The sequence below is a fragment of the Papaver somniferum genome, chromosome 7 (assembly GCF_003573695.1).
Source record: "Papaver somniferum cultivar HN1 chromosome 7, ASM357369v1, whole genome shotgun sequence".
Classification (NCBI taxonomy): Eukaryota; Viridiplantae; Streptophyta; class Magnoliopsida; order Ranunculales; family Papaveraceae; genus Papaver; species Papaver somniferum.
In genome coordinates, this window is record NC_039364.1 from 22,390,655 (window position 1) to 22,405,051 (window position 14,397).

At 36.9% G+C, this 14,397-nt stretch overlaps 3 protein-coding genes across 3 annotated transcripts; 1 reads left to right on the plus strand and 2 right to left on the minus strand.

Moving 5' to 3' along the window:
- Nucleotides 1–333: 333 nt before the first annotated feature.
- Nucleotides 334–2,142, plus strand: LOC113296678 (UDP-glucuronate 4-epimerase 6-like). The gene has a single exon (XM_026544988.1). The coding sequence runs from the start codon at nucleotides 405–407 to the stop codon at nucleotides 1,764–1,766; it is 1,362 nt and encodes a 453-aa protein (XP_026400773.1). The 5' UTR covers nucleotides 334–404; the 3' UTR covers nucleotides 1,767–2,142.
- A 5,261-nt stretch (nucleotides 2,143–7,403) lies between these two features.
- LOC113296680 (glycine-rich RNA-binding protein 4, mitochondrial-like) lies at nucleotides 7,404–9,219 on the minus strand. The gene is made up of 5 exons (XM_026544989.1): nucleotides 9,080–9,219; nucleotides 8,412–8,558; nucleotides 8,252–8,320; nucleotides 7,890–7,993; nucleotides 7,404–7,796 (listed from the first exon to the last, which is right to left on the minus strand). The coding sequence occupies exons 2-5, from the start codon at nucleotides 8,536–8,538 to the stop codon at nucleotides 7,647–7,649; spliced, it is 450 nt and encodes a 149-aa protein (XP_026400774.1). The 5' UTR covers nucleotides 8,539–8,558; nucleotides 9,080–9,219; the 3' UTR covers nucleotides 7,404–7,646.
- A 367-nt stretch (nucleotides 9,220–9,586) lies between these two features.
- Nucleotides 9,587–13,925, minus strand: LOC113296681 (histidine--tRNA ligase, chloroplastic/mitochondrial-like). Its single transcript, XM_026544990.1, has 11 exons — nucleotides 13,552–13,925; nucleotides 13,381–13,476; nucleotides 13,197–13,285; nucleotides 12,683–12,812; nucleotides 12,416–12,508; nucleotides 11,909–11,983; nucleotides 11,678–11,795; nucleotides 11,342–11,484; nucleotides 10,685–10,813; nucleotides 10,086–10,249; nucleotides 9,587–9,930 (listed from the first exon to the last, which is right to left on the minus strand). The coding sequence occupies exons 1-11, from the start codon at nucleotides 13,876–13,878 to the stop codon at nucleotides 9,792–9,794; spliced, it is 1,503 nt and encodes a 500-aa protein (XP_026400775.1). The 5' UTR covers nucleotides 13,879–13,925; the 3' UTR covers nucleotides 9,587–9,791.
- Between the last annotated feature and the right edge of the window lie 472 nt (nucleotides 13,926–14,397).

The following is a 14,397-nucleotide window of genomic DNA, read 5'->3' on the forward strand; positions in this document are numbered from 1 at the left end:
AGAATATATATGTAAGAAAAACACCCAAGTTATTAACACAGTGATTAAGCTAATGAGTTGTGTAAATACGCTTCACCAGCACCATTGGTTGAGGCAATGAAAAACGTTACTTTAATCATGTCAATGAAGGTTTTTCCGTCTTGATATAAAAAAATTAATCAAAAACTATACCAACAATAATTAAAATTCGTACATTACAGAAAAATTTAAAAAAAAAAAAAAAGATATCGAGTGACGGTGGTCTCCAACCGACACCCTTCATCTCTCTCCTCATCACCAAACAGTGTGGACCTCTCTCTCTCTACCATTATATCTATCTCCCTTCCATACCCTTCACTTCTTCAGGACTCTCACAATAACACTCCTCAAAAACCAGAGTAAAGTAGGAGAGAGTCCACAAACAAATGAAGCAATCATCAATGGCATCATCTTCATTAGAAGATACAAGTAAAACCACGAAACTAGAACGATACAACAGCTATCTCCGTCGTGTAAATCATACGAAACTATTAGCAGCTTCATCGAAACTTCTCTTCAGGGTAACACTTCTTGTTGCGTTGATTCTTATCTTCTTTTTCACTCTAAATTACCCACCACTTTCTTCTTCTGACCATCATGCCCCTCTTCACCATACGAATTTCCTCTCTTCGAGTTTCTACACCAGTGGTGGTGGCGCTGCTTGGGAGAAACAAGTTCGTCATTCCGCCACGCCTCGTCGGCCTAATGGGTTTTCGATCTTGGTCACCGGAGCTGCTGGTTTTGTTGGTACTCATTGTGCACTTGCTTTGAAAAAGAGAGGTGATGGTGTACTAGGATTGGATAATTTCAATTCTTATTATGATCCGACTCTGAAACGAGCTCGTCAGGCTATGTTGTTTAAACATCAGGTTTTCATCGTGGAAGCCGATTTGAATGATGCTGATTTACTTACTAAATTGTTTGATATCGTTCCGTTTACTCATATTCTTCATTTAGCTGCACAAGCCGGTGTCAGATACGCAATGGAAAATCCGCAATCGTATGTGCATTCCAATATTGCAGGATACATAAATCTATTGGAAGTTGCGAAGAATGCAAATCCGCAACCAGCGATTGTCTGGGCGTCGTCGAGTTCAGTTTATGGATTGAATACTGAAAACCCATTTTCTGAATCTCACAGAACAGATCAACCTGCATCACTGTACGCTGCAACTAAGAAAGCCGGTGAAGAAATTGCACATACTTATAATCATATCTACGGTCTTTCGCTCACCGGGTTACGTTTCTTCACTGTCTACGGTCCATGGGGTAGACCAGACATGGCTTATTTCTTCTTCACCAAAGATATTCTACAGGGAAAGCCAATCAACATTTACAAGACCCATGATGAAAAAGACGTCGCCCGTGATTTCACGTACATCGACGATGTGGTTAAAGGTTGCCTAGGAGCACTGGATACAGCTGAAAAGAGTACAGGAAGTGGTGGTAAGAAGAAAGGTCCTGCACAGCTAAGGGTATACAATTTGGGCAATACATCACCGGTTTCAGTAGCTAAATTGGTGTCAATTCTTGAAGGATTGCTGAATGTTAAAGCCAAGAAACATGTGATCAAGATGCCAAGAAACGGTGATGTTCCTTATACTCATGCTAATGTGAGTTTAGCTTATCATGATTTTGGGTATAAACCTACTACTGATTTATCAGCTGGTTTGAGGAAATTTGTCAAATGGTATGTTGGTTATTTTGGTATTGAATCAAGGGTAAAGAAGGAAAGTCTTGATGACTAGTTTTAATCATCAATTATCAAAATTCATCATATATATATACTTAAAAAAAGAAAGAAAAAGAAACCCAAAGTGGGTTCCTTTTCTTCTTCTTCTCTTTTTTTTTAATGTTTTTATTTATTATGATTACACTTTTTTCTTTTGTTATTAAAAGTTTCAATTATCTGTTCTGGCTTCTTTCCTGCTGTTATATGTTGGATTACTCGAGCCAGCATCCGAATCAGTGGGGTTGTCATCTGTCTGTAACTCAGGCCGTTATTGTAATTTGTAAGTGTAAAATCATACTAGAAGAAATAGAAAAAGAAACGAAACACAAAATAATTCAGATAGTTTGTAAGAAAATGTAGATCTATCTTTGTTGTAATAATGTTGTTTCTCACACTGCATGTACCTTCGAATCTGCGAAAACGGATGCGGATCGAACCTTTGGATCGATATCGAATTATTGAAATGGAAAAGTCATAAACAAAGAAGAAAAATATTGAAGAAATGATTCTTCTTGTCTTTCCTTTATTTCCAAGCATTAGTTTGTTGTTTTTGAGTTTGTGTTGTTGTTGTTGTTGTTGTGTGGGTTTGCTTTTAGGTTTGCATATTTACTACTTACCAGTGCAACGGTTGTCGGCAGTGTTGTTTGCTGTTGCATCTAGTCCGCGGATGTGGACAAGGAATTATTTTTCTATTTATGGTGAAAAAGATGGATAGTGTGAGGCTTGCAAGCTGGACTCTTGCCTTGTTCGCTTTCATGGGAGTAGATAGATATTTGGCAAACTATCACAAGTAGCACCTTTTGAACAACAACAAATTTTCAATATCCATCAAGGTTTCAAGAACTATCGTTATGATGGTAAATATCTATGGATAGTGGTCGTTCTATCTGTTATTTTTGGTTTTAACTTTTTTTTAATCTGAGGTGGAAAAGAAAAATATTGAACTTAGATCTTTTCGGATTAATCTCAAAAATTAGAAACAAAAATAATTTACTTCACAAGAAATTAATCTCTTTTACTTTTAGAAATTATTATCAGATTCTATACCCAAATTACCTTCGGATTCTTTTTATTTCTAGAAATCGAACTATAAAATGTCTGACTAACTGAACCATTGAAGTAATCTCTTTTACTTTTAGAAGTTATTATCAGACTCTATATCCAAGTTACCTTCTAATTCTTTTTGTTTCTAGAAGTCGAAAAATGGTCTTGCCAAATAAACTATAAAATGTCTGACTAACTGAACCATTGAAGACTTACTTGATACTTCAAACATTCATATTCACATTGTTTTTTGTATCTTTTGTGAGAAAATCATTTAGCGGAATTGGGTAAATTTGGGACATAATTATTGATCTAGTATGACAGCCAAATGCAAAAAATGAGCGTGATGAAAAATTGCAAAGTCACCAGTGTCATTGTAATCCAGCGATAAAGTTGTTGGGTGATTATACCAACGACCTAAAGAGTTTCGTGCATTTTTTTTTCCAACAAGATTTCCCACGGTTTGTTTAGAATATTAAAACCATATTAAAAGTCATTTCACAAAATCACTCAAGATTTCCCGAATCAATACAACAATTTCTCCGAAAGAAGAAAGAATTATTGTAAATTTGGCACTGTATGCGCTCTGTTCACACCGTCACCGACACATGTGGAGTACCTTGGATCTACATGAGAAAACCATTACTTCTGAGTGAGTTTCTACTGATAGAATCCCATGTAGTACTAGTTTTGTCCCTGAAACCAGAAAGATAATTAAGAGCATTAATTGGGACTGTAATGGTTAATCCCACAGAATAAATAATCAGTCTAGTTTTGCCCAGACTTTGTTCAAAAAGTCGTTGCTAACCCCATTTGAAGGTGTGAGGGTCCGACTGGTACAAGGGATATTAAATGGGGGTAAAGTTGACTAAACCCATTATATTATTTTGTTAATCAAGAAAATTAGGGAATCTTATGACCTCACCTAACACATCTCAGTCATTCGTGTCATTAATGATGATTAAAACTTCAAAGAAGCATAGTATGATTGGAAGGTGTTATATGGACTGTGATCAAGTGGCGTATGCATGAATGAATTTGGGAGCAAAGAACTGCAACATATTGATTTGCAAGATTCATTTTTGATAGCGTGAGGAAGGGCGGAATATAAGGATGGACTTTTGTTTGGAGCATGTGTTGGTTAGTTTCACATTTATGAGCTCACATAAACAACCCAATTTGTTTATGTGATTCGGGGACTGAATCGGAACCAAACCAGATGTCAGGTCGTTTGGCTTTTCATTTTTATGTTGTCTGACCCGAGGTCTTATTCAGGTTAAATCTTTGCCAATTGGTTGGGAATAATATCCGATCGAGTATTACAATGTACACTTTTGCAAAATGGTTTTCTAGGTGTACAGTTGGTTGTCCATCTATCTCTAACGGCCAAGAGAAAATGATACAATGTGAAGTTTCTCCAATGCGGGAATTTCTGTTAGAAGATAGCCCAGTGACCTCTGGTAACAATTTTAATTAGAACTCAGGGGTTGGTTTGCATGGATCAGATTAGATTATAACCAGAGAGCATAAGGTAGTAGTTTTCAGGTTAATGATGTGTGTGTGAGGAGACAGTGATTTTTAGAATGATAATATTTCACCACCACCGTCGATCACCACCACCACCACCTTCGATTATTACCACCACCAACTACCGATTACCACCACCATCTCCTCCCACCACCACCACCGCCTATTTAAGAAATGTAACAACATCAATGCAATCACAATTAAGTTCGGTTACATAATAATTTTATCGAGTATAAAAGACGCCAGCCGCAACCTGATTCTCCCATGGAACCACTCTAGAGGTATTTTCCAACAAACCCTTCGCTTTAATTTGATTTTAATTGCTTCAATCGAATAGAAATCATCAAAATAGGGTTTTAATAGGAGTTACAGAGCCATGTTCGGTTAGGTCGATTTTCCAAAAAACCCTAGTTTACTAACCGAACTTCTTGAAAATGAAGAACACGAAGAACAGTTCGGTTCTATTGGATTTAAAACTAAGTTACCGAATTCTCTATTCGGTTGTTTCGCAAAAAAATTTAAAATTACAAAGTAACCGAACTACACCCTTAGAACCGAAAAAAAAAACAAATCCAGTCTAACCGAACTGTGTTGTTGTGGCCACTATGTTGAGTTCCAAAATAACCGAACTTAGCCAATAGAGTTCGGTTTGTTCGCAAAAAAATTTAAAACCACAAAGTAACCGAACTTAGCCAATAGACGCTGGAACTTCACATTTTTTTTGTTTGTTAAGTTCGGTAACTTCACCATTTTATCACAGAAACCGAACTCAGAGTTCGGTTGGTTAGCTGTTAGATTCAAGTTTGCGAAAGAACCGAACTTTGTAAACTTATATACTCTTATATTACGTAAAGTTCGGTTAGATCAAAAGTGCATGCAGTTTGCGAACACCAAAGTTCGATTGGTTGAGAACCAACCGAACATAACACTGTAACTCCTAGAAATTCTATTATTAGAGAGTTAGTGATATATTTTTTTGAAAGGCTTACGACGGCCTACTCATCGGGGCCTAACGATTGCCCCGACGGCCGGGTGTGGGTCGCGCGCTTCAGCGCCATCCATTTTCGGGGCTAGTTGATTCGGCAGGTGAGTTGTTACACACTCCTTAGCGAATTTCGACTTCCATGACCACCGTCCTGCTGACCAACTATTATCAATCATATATCCCAATACAGTTAGAATATATCACTAACAGTTGATCAGCTTAATGGTTGTAGCCTTAGTTTGGAAGTCAGGTATCAAGGGTTCAATTCCCTTTGACAACATTCTTTTTAGTTTCTCTACAAAAGAAGCGAATGGGCCCAATCTACTGGATTGGTCATTGACTCAGTATGACAGCTGTCCGAACTAACTGATCGAACAATAAGCGGATCCGAATAATTCGCTGATAATCCGGAATTCCCATATAGTGCGTGTACCATGTTCGGAGTTGGAATAGTTCAGATGAATAGAACGTTATTCGGTGATACGTTCGAGTTCGCGAATCATTCTCCTAATTATTAACTAGGCTTACAAATGATGAACTCAGTCTTTAGTAACACGACGGCCTACTACACTTTCAGATGAGTTCGGTTACTTGTTCTTCGTATAAAGTAACCGAATTGTTCAAAATCCAGTTCAAATCTGGATCATTTTGAAGATTAACAAATATTCTAGGAGAGGATGGAGATGAAGAATCATATGAGTTTCATCATTTGAATACTCAAATTTAGTGAATTGGAAAAAAAAAATTATTTTCAATGTTTTTCTCCTTCATCTTCTCTAACTCTACTCTCTCAATAATTCTACTCAACTAATAATAAACCCATCTTTTAATTTAATCTCACTAATTGTTTTTAACTAAATCATTCACTAATCATAACCTAAAATTAATTAAGAAGGTAGATTAGGTATTAATAAATAATTAGATATGGGGTGACCTAGAATTACTTCCAATGCCTTTACCCAAAATAAAACCATGGTCCGAACGATTTTTTAGGTTTGGAAAATTTTATATCCGCCATCAGTTTAGGTCCACTAAAGCCCACTTGGAGAAAGTAAGCAAGCACTCACTGAATCTGTGTTGGGAGAAAATGTAACAGTTAGTGTTGGTGGCTTCTATGAATTCTATGATCGAAACAAAACCTGCTTTGACACAAGAGTTTCCATGTAGCTCTTTGAGTTGTTAAATATAAGGTTGAGGAGTGTTGTTGCTGGCACAATTGGTTGTCATTTATCTTGAGTACGGGAAACATATATGGGAACTAATGTTAGATCTATTGTGCCTGTCTTTTGCTAATGAGGTCTGTTGTTCCTTCAGCAAGTCTAACACTAAAATGAATGGCCAAAATTTTGAACTGCAACAGAGTGGCGGAGCCAGAAAATGGACCAAGGAAAAGCAATTCTTGCTAGGGGTAACAAAAGTGAGTTTAGAAGCCAAAATTCTTAAAATTTCAGACTTGGAACTCATGCATTTAACTGGGGACGCTACCTAAATGTTTTAGTTACAGGACATGCACCTCTAAATGTGTAGTTGCACAACATGCACCGCATTAGCCTGTAAAGTGCAAACTAAATCATTTTTATGTTGCTTATTTGCTACACTAGATCAGCAGCAAATGCAACCTGACACGTGAGTATTGCTTTCATGTGTGAGGAATTCACCTAAATATTACAGGAGTCGAGAGTTAAAGCCGCGTTCTACATGTAAAACATTAACTTACATTTTTTACACATTAGATACATGTCCATTTATCTCTGGAACATGAGGGCGGTTAACCTACTCATGTAACAAAGATATTTAGCTACCGCATATATATGTAAATTATTAATGGTTCAGTTCACTATCAATTAGGTGTGCACAGTGCACAATTTATGTCCATATAGACGCTTCAAAAAAATAAAATAAAGGTGTTACCATGTATTGGCCTACTGTTAAGGAGTTCAGAGATCACACTTGGTATGTTGTGATTTTGTTCCTGTGTTCATAAGGTGTTATTATGCCTTACATGGGTCAAAACATTGTGGTCTTATATATGGTCTTCCAACCAAGCAGGAGTTACAGTCCCACATGAAAATTCAAAGATTTCTATTTTCAATGACTAACCAAAACGCAAGTGTATAACTAACTGGGGAGAGTAAAATAAAGATCACACAGGTATGTCGACTATTATTAAATAGCATGAAATGCAATCAACAAATAGTCTAAACGACACCCAACCCACTACAAAAGAGAGATTGGAGAATTTAAGAATGCAACTGATGTAGTATAACTTATAAGTCTACTTTTCACTCAAATTACTGCTAAAGAAGAATACCAACATGCAGAGCCGAAAGGAACGCAGGTTTAGAAACCGTCATTTCTTCCGCCACCTCCATAACCACCGCCACCATTGTTCCCATAGCCACCGCCACCATTGTTATAGCCACCACCACCAAAGTTCCGGGGAGGTCTCTCATTAGCATAGCTTACACGGATATTTCTTCCACCAAGATCCTGAACAAACAACAATGCCGATTTAGCATCATTACAGATGAACCACAGCTAATTGAATCATTGCAAATGTATTAATTCCATTCACATTTATACCCGACCGTCCATAGTAAGAGCTTGACTAGCATTTTCTTCACAGCTGTAGCTGACAAATCCAAAGCCCCTTGACCTCCCAGTATCTCTGTCCGTGATAACTCGAGCTGCACATTATATGGTCCAGTAAGTATTGAACATTTCATTTAAGATAACACAAGCCTCAGCAATATTTCACATTTAAATCTCAGGATCACATAACGCTGCATAAACAATTCAATTTCTTTTTGGGTCCTTTCTTTTGCCAAAGATCAGGCAAAACTATAATCCCCGAAATCCTAAAGAACAGCTTGGTGCTCATACACAGGACAAAACCACTACAGCCAATACACAGGATATAAAAAGAACCAATAACAGTCACTAACCGTCGGTAACTACACCAAAGTTGTCGAATGCTGCCTTAAGTTGATTGTCATCGGTATCATAAGAAAGGCCTACAAGAAGTAATAAAAATTGAGTTAACCAGATGAAAAATATCATTTGAGGATTCAAACTCCAATCTATCACTCTCAAATACTTGCATACCTCCAATAAACAGCTTTGATCCTCCAGGCCCTCCTGACATACACCGGACAGCATTGTACATAGATGCCAAAGAACCCTGTCCATTTGCTTGCCTCACAAGGCTCCCAAGTTTACTAGCAAAAGCCATCTTTACTTAAAAGTATTATTCTACAAGATATAATACAAAAACATAAAAACTTGTTAAAAATTGAATCATAAAGAGTACACTTCACAAACATAAAACTTTCAGATAATTAGATCAACAAGCGGAAACCAAAAATCACCAGGACAGAAAACCCCTACAAATCTAAAGCACTGCAGATGTATTTCTAGACAAGTGGTTAGGGTATAGTGTTTTCAAGCAGGATTTCATCTCTAGGGTTTAAGAAATTTCACCTCTAGAGTTTTAAGAAATAAATCAAACAATTATAAAAAGTAGAAATAAATCCAGCAATGGTTAGGGTTTAGTACTAGAGTTGGTCTAAAGATCTAAACAAGATCAAACAATACCCACACTCATAAACCTTGAATAACTGTTCTATAATCAAAAACCCAGACAGAAAAGATGTACAATCTCATAAAGAAATCAAATCGCTATTTAGATCAAACAAAATGGATCGAAAGGACATGAAAGGAAGATTAAACAGAAGAACATATCATCATGGAGGAAAGGATTTGAAAGATCTTACCTGTAAAACCCCAAAATCCAACTTGAAGAAAAAGAGGAGGAAGATTTTTCAGGGTTTAAGAAGAAAATGACCAGAGAGAAAGAATGAGGCGGCTAGGGTTTAAGGGCTTTTAAGTATCTCTGTGACCGACTCAACTTTGAAAAAATCTTCCCTTGGTTTAAGGGTCTTTTTCGGGAGGTGAGATATTTTTTACCTCTTTAAACGTGTTCATTTTTCACCTACTTCACGTAGGTGAATAAAACCTACCCGTGGTTTTCCAATGAGAGAGTCCTGAACTGTTTAATGTGTTTTCATCATGACTTGATTTGTGCTTCTAAATCAAGTTAATCCATGGAGATTTCGGCAGAGGTCGTGCACAGGGTAGAAAGGCTTGAGATGTAATGGTTGGCAAGATCACAGTGGCAGAATGGTGCACAATGCAGATGTGGAGGTTTGCATAAGACATTTCCTTATCACATAAATAGTATCTGTCTCTGCCACTAAATTTTACAAGGACTTCACAGATGGTTATCACAAATGGTTTCTTCAAAAAAAAAAAATCTTGAGAGAAAAAACACATGAAAATTACAAAAATGATTGAAATGTGGTTGCATTCTGCTCGTGGAGTATAACCAAATTCTAAAAACCTTCTAATTTGATCCACAAATAAACAGGAAAATGAAAACCAGTAGGCAAGATATGAATAAGATTGAATATACAAAATTTTGGAGAATTACTCCAATTTGTCTAGTTCGATATCACATTGCTCAAAAGTAGCTAGATTTTTTACTCGAACCAGTCCCTTCTCCCATTCGTTTTTCCCTATCAAGATCAACCTTCCAGCATTAATCTTCTCTGCACGCTTGAACACCCTAAACAGACGGAAAGAGAGAAAAGGAGTAATTAGCAGGTGGCAAATGTATAACCATGAAAATGACACGAGAACTGACAGAGAAATTAAATTCTACTGACTTTAACAGAAATATGGCAAAACTTGCATAGTGATGGGTGAAAAATGAATGAATACCATTTCATAGGTTTGTTCTCCAAGACAAGATCGACATTTTGGCCCTTTTCTCTAAGTTTGGTCGCTACGAAGGAAGCTGCTCCTTGAAGTTCTTGATCTAGTGCACATACAATGTTTTCCACAGCAGGAGTTAGCTCTGGTACAAGTCCCTTTTCTTTGAGCAACTGAAACAACCAGAACAAATCCACATTATGTATAAATTCATTGACCACAAAGAATCTTAAATAACAAAATCAATAAAAGAAACTTGAAAGTTCAAATGAGATCGGAAACTAGCTCTAACTGACCAGAATTGATCACATAAACAAACTGACAGCATGTGTTTTCTGTGGTATTTATATTTTGAGATTGAATAGCAAAATCAATAAAAAATACTTGAAAGTTCAAATGAGAACGGAAACTAGCTCTAACTGACCAGAATGATCACATAAACAAACTGACAGTATATATTCTCTGTGGTATTTATATTTTGATACTATAGCCTTCTCTCCTCAATTGGATGTAATAACTTGTGTTCTTACTTCTAAACATGATAATTAGCTTCTTCCACAATTGAAACGCAGGTGAGACATTAGGATAAGAGAGATGAGTAGTCTTACTTCCATAATGACAGCATCTCCAAATCCAAACCCGCAGGCTGGAACATCATCACCTCCAAATGTAGACATCAGGCGATCATATCGTCCACCACCACAAATCGCTCTCAGCTTCCCTTTTCTATCAAATCCCTGTATAAATAAATTGATGGTCACAAGCCAAAAGAGAAGTGTTCTTCATGCGTTCCATTTTGAGAAAAAAATAAACCAATATGAAATTTGATCAAGATCAGAGCATCAAGGACAAACTAGGTATGTAGTGAAAATCTTTCACATATCTACTTTGAGATTTTCTATTAATTGATGTGACCATATGACTAAAACTTAAGAAGTAATGTAGCAGCAGATATCTATGGTTCAAGAAGCATGAGTGATGAGTCAAAAAATAACTCAAGGGCTTGAAGGGCAATGATAACTTAACAGAATCCGAGTAGAAAAGCTAGCTAGTTTAACTGCTGGCTAGTTTAACTGTTAATGTTCCATAACAACCCTTAAGCCATGCCGTATTATCCATCAATTCCTAGTGATGATAATAACATATAGATGGCCATCCTAATCAAAAACCTTAAAACTATTCTGAACTAGTTTTGCAAGTATGAATTGCATGTGTCGCTCAACAGACAACGTCAACAAATTTACAACAAAGGGATTTATTAAAACCTCAAACACGATTCCAGTGTAGTAAGCAAGTCCTCGGACAACAGATGCGTCAAGCTGAATCCAATCAGAGTAACCAAATTTATCAGCAAGTGAAAAGAGTTGTTTCAATTCAGCAATAGCATCCCCTGAAGATCCAAGTATCTCTGCATATACAGAACAATTGCAGAAGTAGTTTTAAAATGAAATTTTAGTTACCTTTCCCCGGTGAATGGACTTCATGTATAAGGGACTAAAATGGCAAGTTGAGCTTAACCATAACAGAATGCAAAAAATAAGGTAACCTAGAAAATATAAGTGAAATTCCTATACATGATTCAATAGTTTATAAAATCTAACCTTCCAGTTCAGACAATGACTTTACAGACAGAACTTGAAGTAGCTCTTCAATAGCTTCATCTGTCATTCCAACTAACTTAAGGTCTTTTTTAATCTCGTCGATAGGAATCTTCTCCAACTGCTCAAAATTTGAAATAAGAAACTCTTACCAAAAAAGGTGATTCCATAAAGAAAGAAAGGAAGAGACAGCAACATATTATTGCTAACTGGCAAAAATTTGACCAAACTAACCTTGTCAATGGTGATGCAAACTTTGCCAAATAAATTTTCTGGTATAGAATAACTATGAAGCACTTCTTGTAGAACCTGTGAAATAGAAGAGGTAAGATACGAAACGCGCAGCATACATCCAAGTGAATCATAAAAAAGCCAACAAACCGATGTACGGTTGCGCCAAACCCATCTAAACCTTTATACACACTAACCTTAATCACCGAAGTACCTCAACAAACCATGTGTTTATTTTGCATGGATGGGTTTTTTCATGTAAAACTGACACTGTGATAGACATGTCTTATAATAAGGATAGATAAACTCTTCACCACAAAGCTTAAGATTACAATTTTGTGTGGATCAGTACTGATTCAACCATTTAATAGAAGTAATCAGAAACCCTATTCTTTTCACCAAGATTTTATAACCTAATGCAGTTACATAGGTGCCCAATTTCAGTTATAATTCAAACTCGAACAAAATAATGAGGACCCTAGCTCTAACTATTGAGCAAGAAGCTTACACCTTTCGACTGGAAACTTTAAAGCCAACATCTACTGATGTGATCCCCAATCGTTTAAAGAAAGTGACCATTGAAGAAATGAGCTCTGCTTCAGCCTATAAACAAAAAAGACAAATACAAAGGTTACAGATAGACCAATATGCCAACTGGAAGGAATAAAAAAACTGAGCATTCAAAATATTTAGTTAGGACCCCTTTATGTGCTTCAGCAAGTGCTGCTGAAGCACAGGACATTAGATGATTAGAGGTTTTGAGAAAGTGCAGCATACCGCAACTCCAGAAACACCAATAATATCCATATTCCACTGGTAATGCTCACGACGACGTCCCCTAGTCATACGCTCGTAACGCCAACACTGTCCTATTGCGAACCATTTGAATGGAAGTGGGGAAGATTTTCTGAACAGAAAAACAACTGACATCAAATTCTGCAATCTGATCTGTACCTGGACGAAAAATCAGGAGAAACACAACATAAATGAATAAACCACTACCCACAGTTAGCTCATCTATCCACTCAACAAAGATATGTTTAAACCAGAACTAGCATACAAAATGAAATCAAACATTACAAAACCAATTCCAGTTCATGTTATAACAGTTCACAGTGCATTTTAAATTTGACGATGAAAGCACTTCTGATTTGATGGATTTCATAAGGCCCATACTAGTGTATCCAATCCAGTTATTCCCAGTCGCAGTACAAATACCAGATTTCTCAATGACATTTGGCGACAACAACAAAAATGCTGGCAAAATAGAAGAGCTGAGTTTCAGTAATACCCTTTCTGTAGCACAAGTCTTGCCAATGAAGGAGTAAGCTCGGGCCTCAGTGCAACACGACGACCTCCTCTATCCTCAAAACTATATAACTATTTCCCACAAAATAAGAACAAACCAATTAATCAGTCCATCTAGTGTTCCCTTGAAATGGGGGCAATTAGGTTTTTGTTCTATTTTTGTTTACCTGGTCTCTAATTTCTTCCCCAGCTTTTCTTATATAGAGAGCTTCAGATTCAAGTACAGGAAAATCAATCTCTTCAAACCCAAACAATCGAGAAACCTATAAATTACCAGAAGAATCATTAATTGAAGTGAATTTCGAAATAAAAAAAAATATATAAAATCATTGACTAACCTCTCTGAAATTCTGAAAAAGCCAAGTCCGAAGTCGCATTTCATCAGGAGGAAAATCTCTAGTTCCTTTAGGAGGATTAATATCAATTCTCTCAGATATTTCATTAACGGGAGGGGGAGGAGGAGGAGGTGATGAAAGACCTCCAGATCTACCTCCACTACTACTACCAACATTATCGTTTACAGCAGCTTGTAAAACTGAAGTATAGTTTCTGGGGTTTTGAGAAATTGGGAATTTTCGAATTTGAGTCAATGGTGATGATAATGTAGGGTTTAGGGCTTTAGAAGATAGAATTTTGAGAAATTGGTGGGTTGCGTTTGCAGCCATGGTGATGGCGCGCGGCTTCTTCTTCGTCGTATCCCTACGCTCTCCCAGCCAATCTATCTATTCTGTTCACCCTTCTTTACCTGGCGGGATATCTGGTGCGTAGGCCCGATATTCCAACCTTAGCACGGGCCTCCAGTTCCAACTTTTCAGTCTTCGGGTTTTATGGCCTCCATGTATTCTTCCCTCCCTGCAAGCTGAGTGTTTGGACGGTAAATTGGTGCTGAATAGGGGTGGCAACGGATAAATATACGCCGGATATTGGCAGTACCGATAAGGTTAAGGTTAAGGATTATCAGATATCCGATATCTGAAAATATCCGGCGGATACCAAAAATTTCAATTCGATAAGGTTAAGGTTAAGTTATCGGATATCGGATTTTTTTCCGATAAAATTCGGTAACTAGGAAAAAAACTAAAAACTTGAAAAAAAACAGAGTCTTTGTCTTTTTGAGTTCAAAATGTTCAGTGGAAAGTACAAACCCACACAAGCACAATGTTTAGAGTTTACTCCCAGTCTGG

Bases quoted from the DNA above. Each gene is read 5' to 3' on its own strand.
- LOC113296681 (XM_026544990.1), bottom strand. From the start codon at position 13,878: ATGGCTGCAAACGCAACCCACCAATTTCTCAAAATTCTATCTTCTAAA. The intron at 10,814-11,341 runs GTTTTAATAAAT...TTATTTATACAG, and splicing joins ACACTGGAATCGTGTTTGAG to GGATTTGATAGAAAAGGGAA. The intron at 10,250-10,684 runs GTAAGACTACTC...TGGTTGTTTCAG, and splicing joins GAGATGCTGTCATTATGGAA to TTGCTCAAAGAAAAGGGACT.
- LOC113296680 (XM_026544989.1), bottom strand. From the start codon at position 8,538: ATGGCTTTTGCTAGTAAACTTGGGAGCCTTGTGAGGCAAGCAAATGGA. The intron at 8,321-8,411 runs GTATGCAAGTAT...TACTTCTTGTAG, and splicing joins ATCAAAGCTGTTTATTGGAG to GCCTTTCTTATGATACCGAT. The intron at 7,994-8,251 runs GTTAGTGACTGT...TATAATGTGCAG, and splicing joins CTTTGGTGTAGTTACCGACG to CTCGAGTTATCACGGACAGA.
- LOC113296678 (XM_026544988.1), top strand. From the start codon at position 405: ATGAAGCAATCATCAATGGCATCATCTTCATTAGAAGATACAAGTAAA.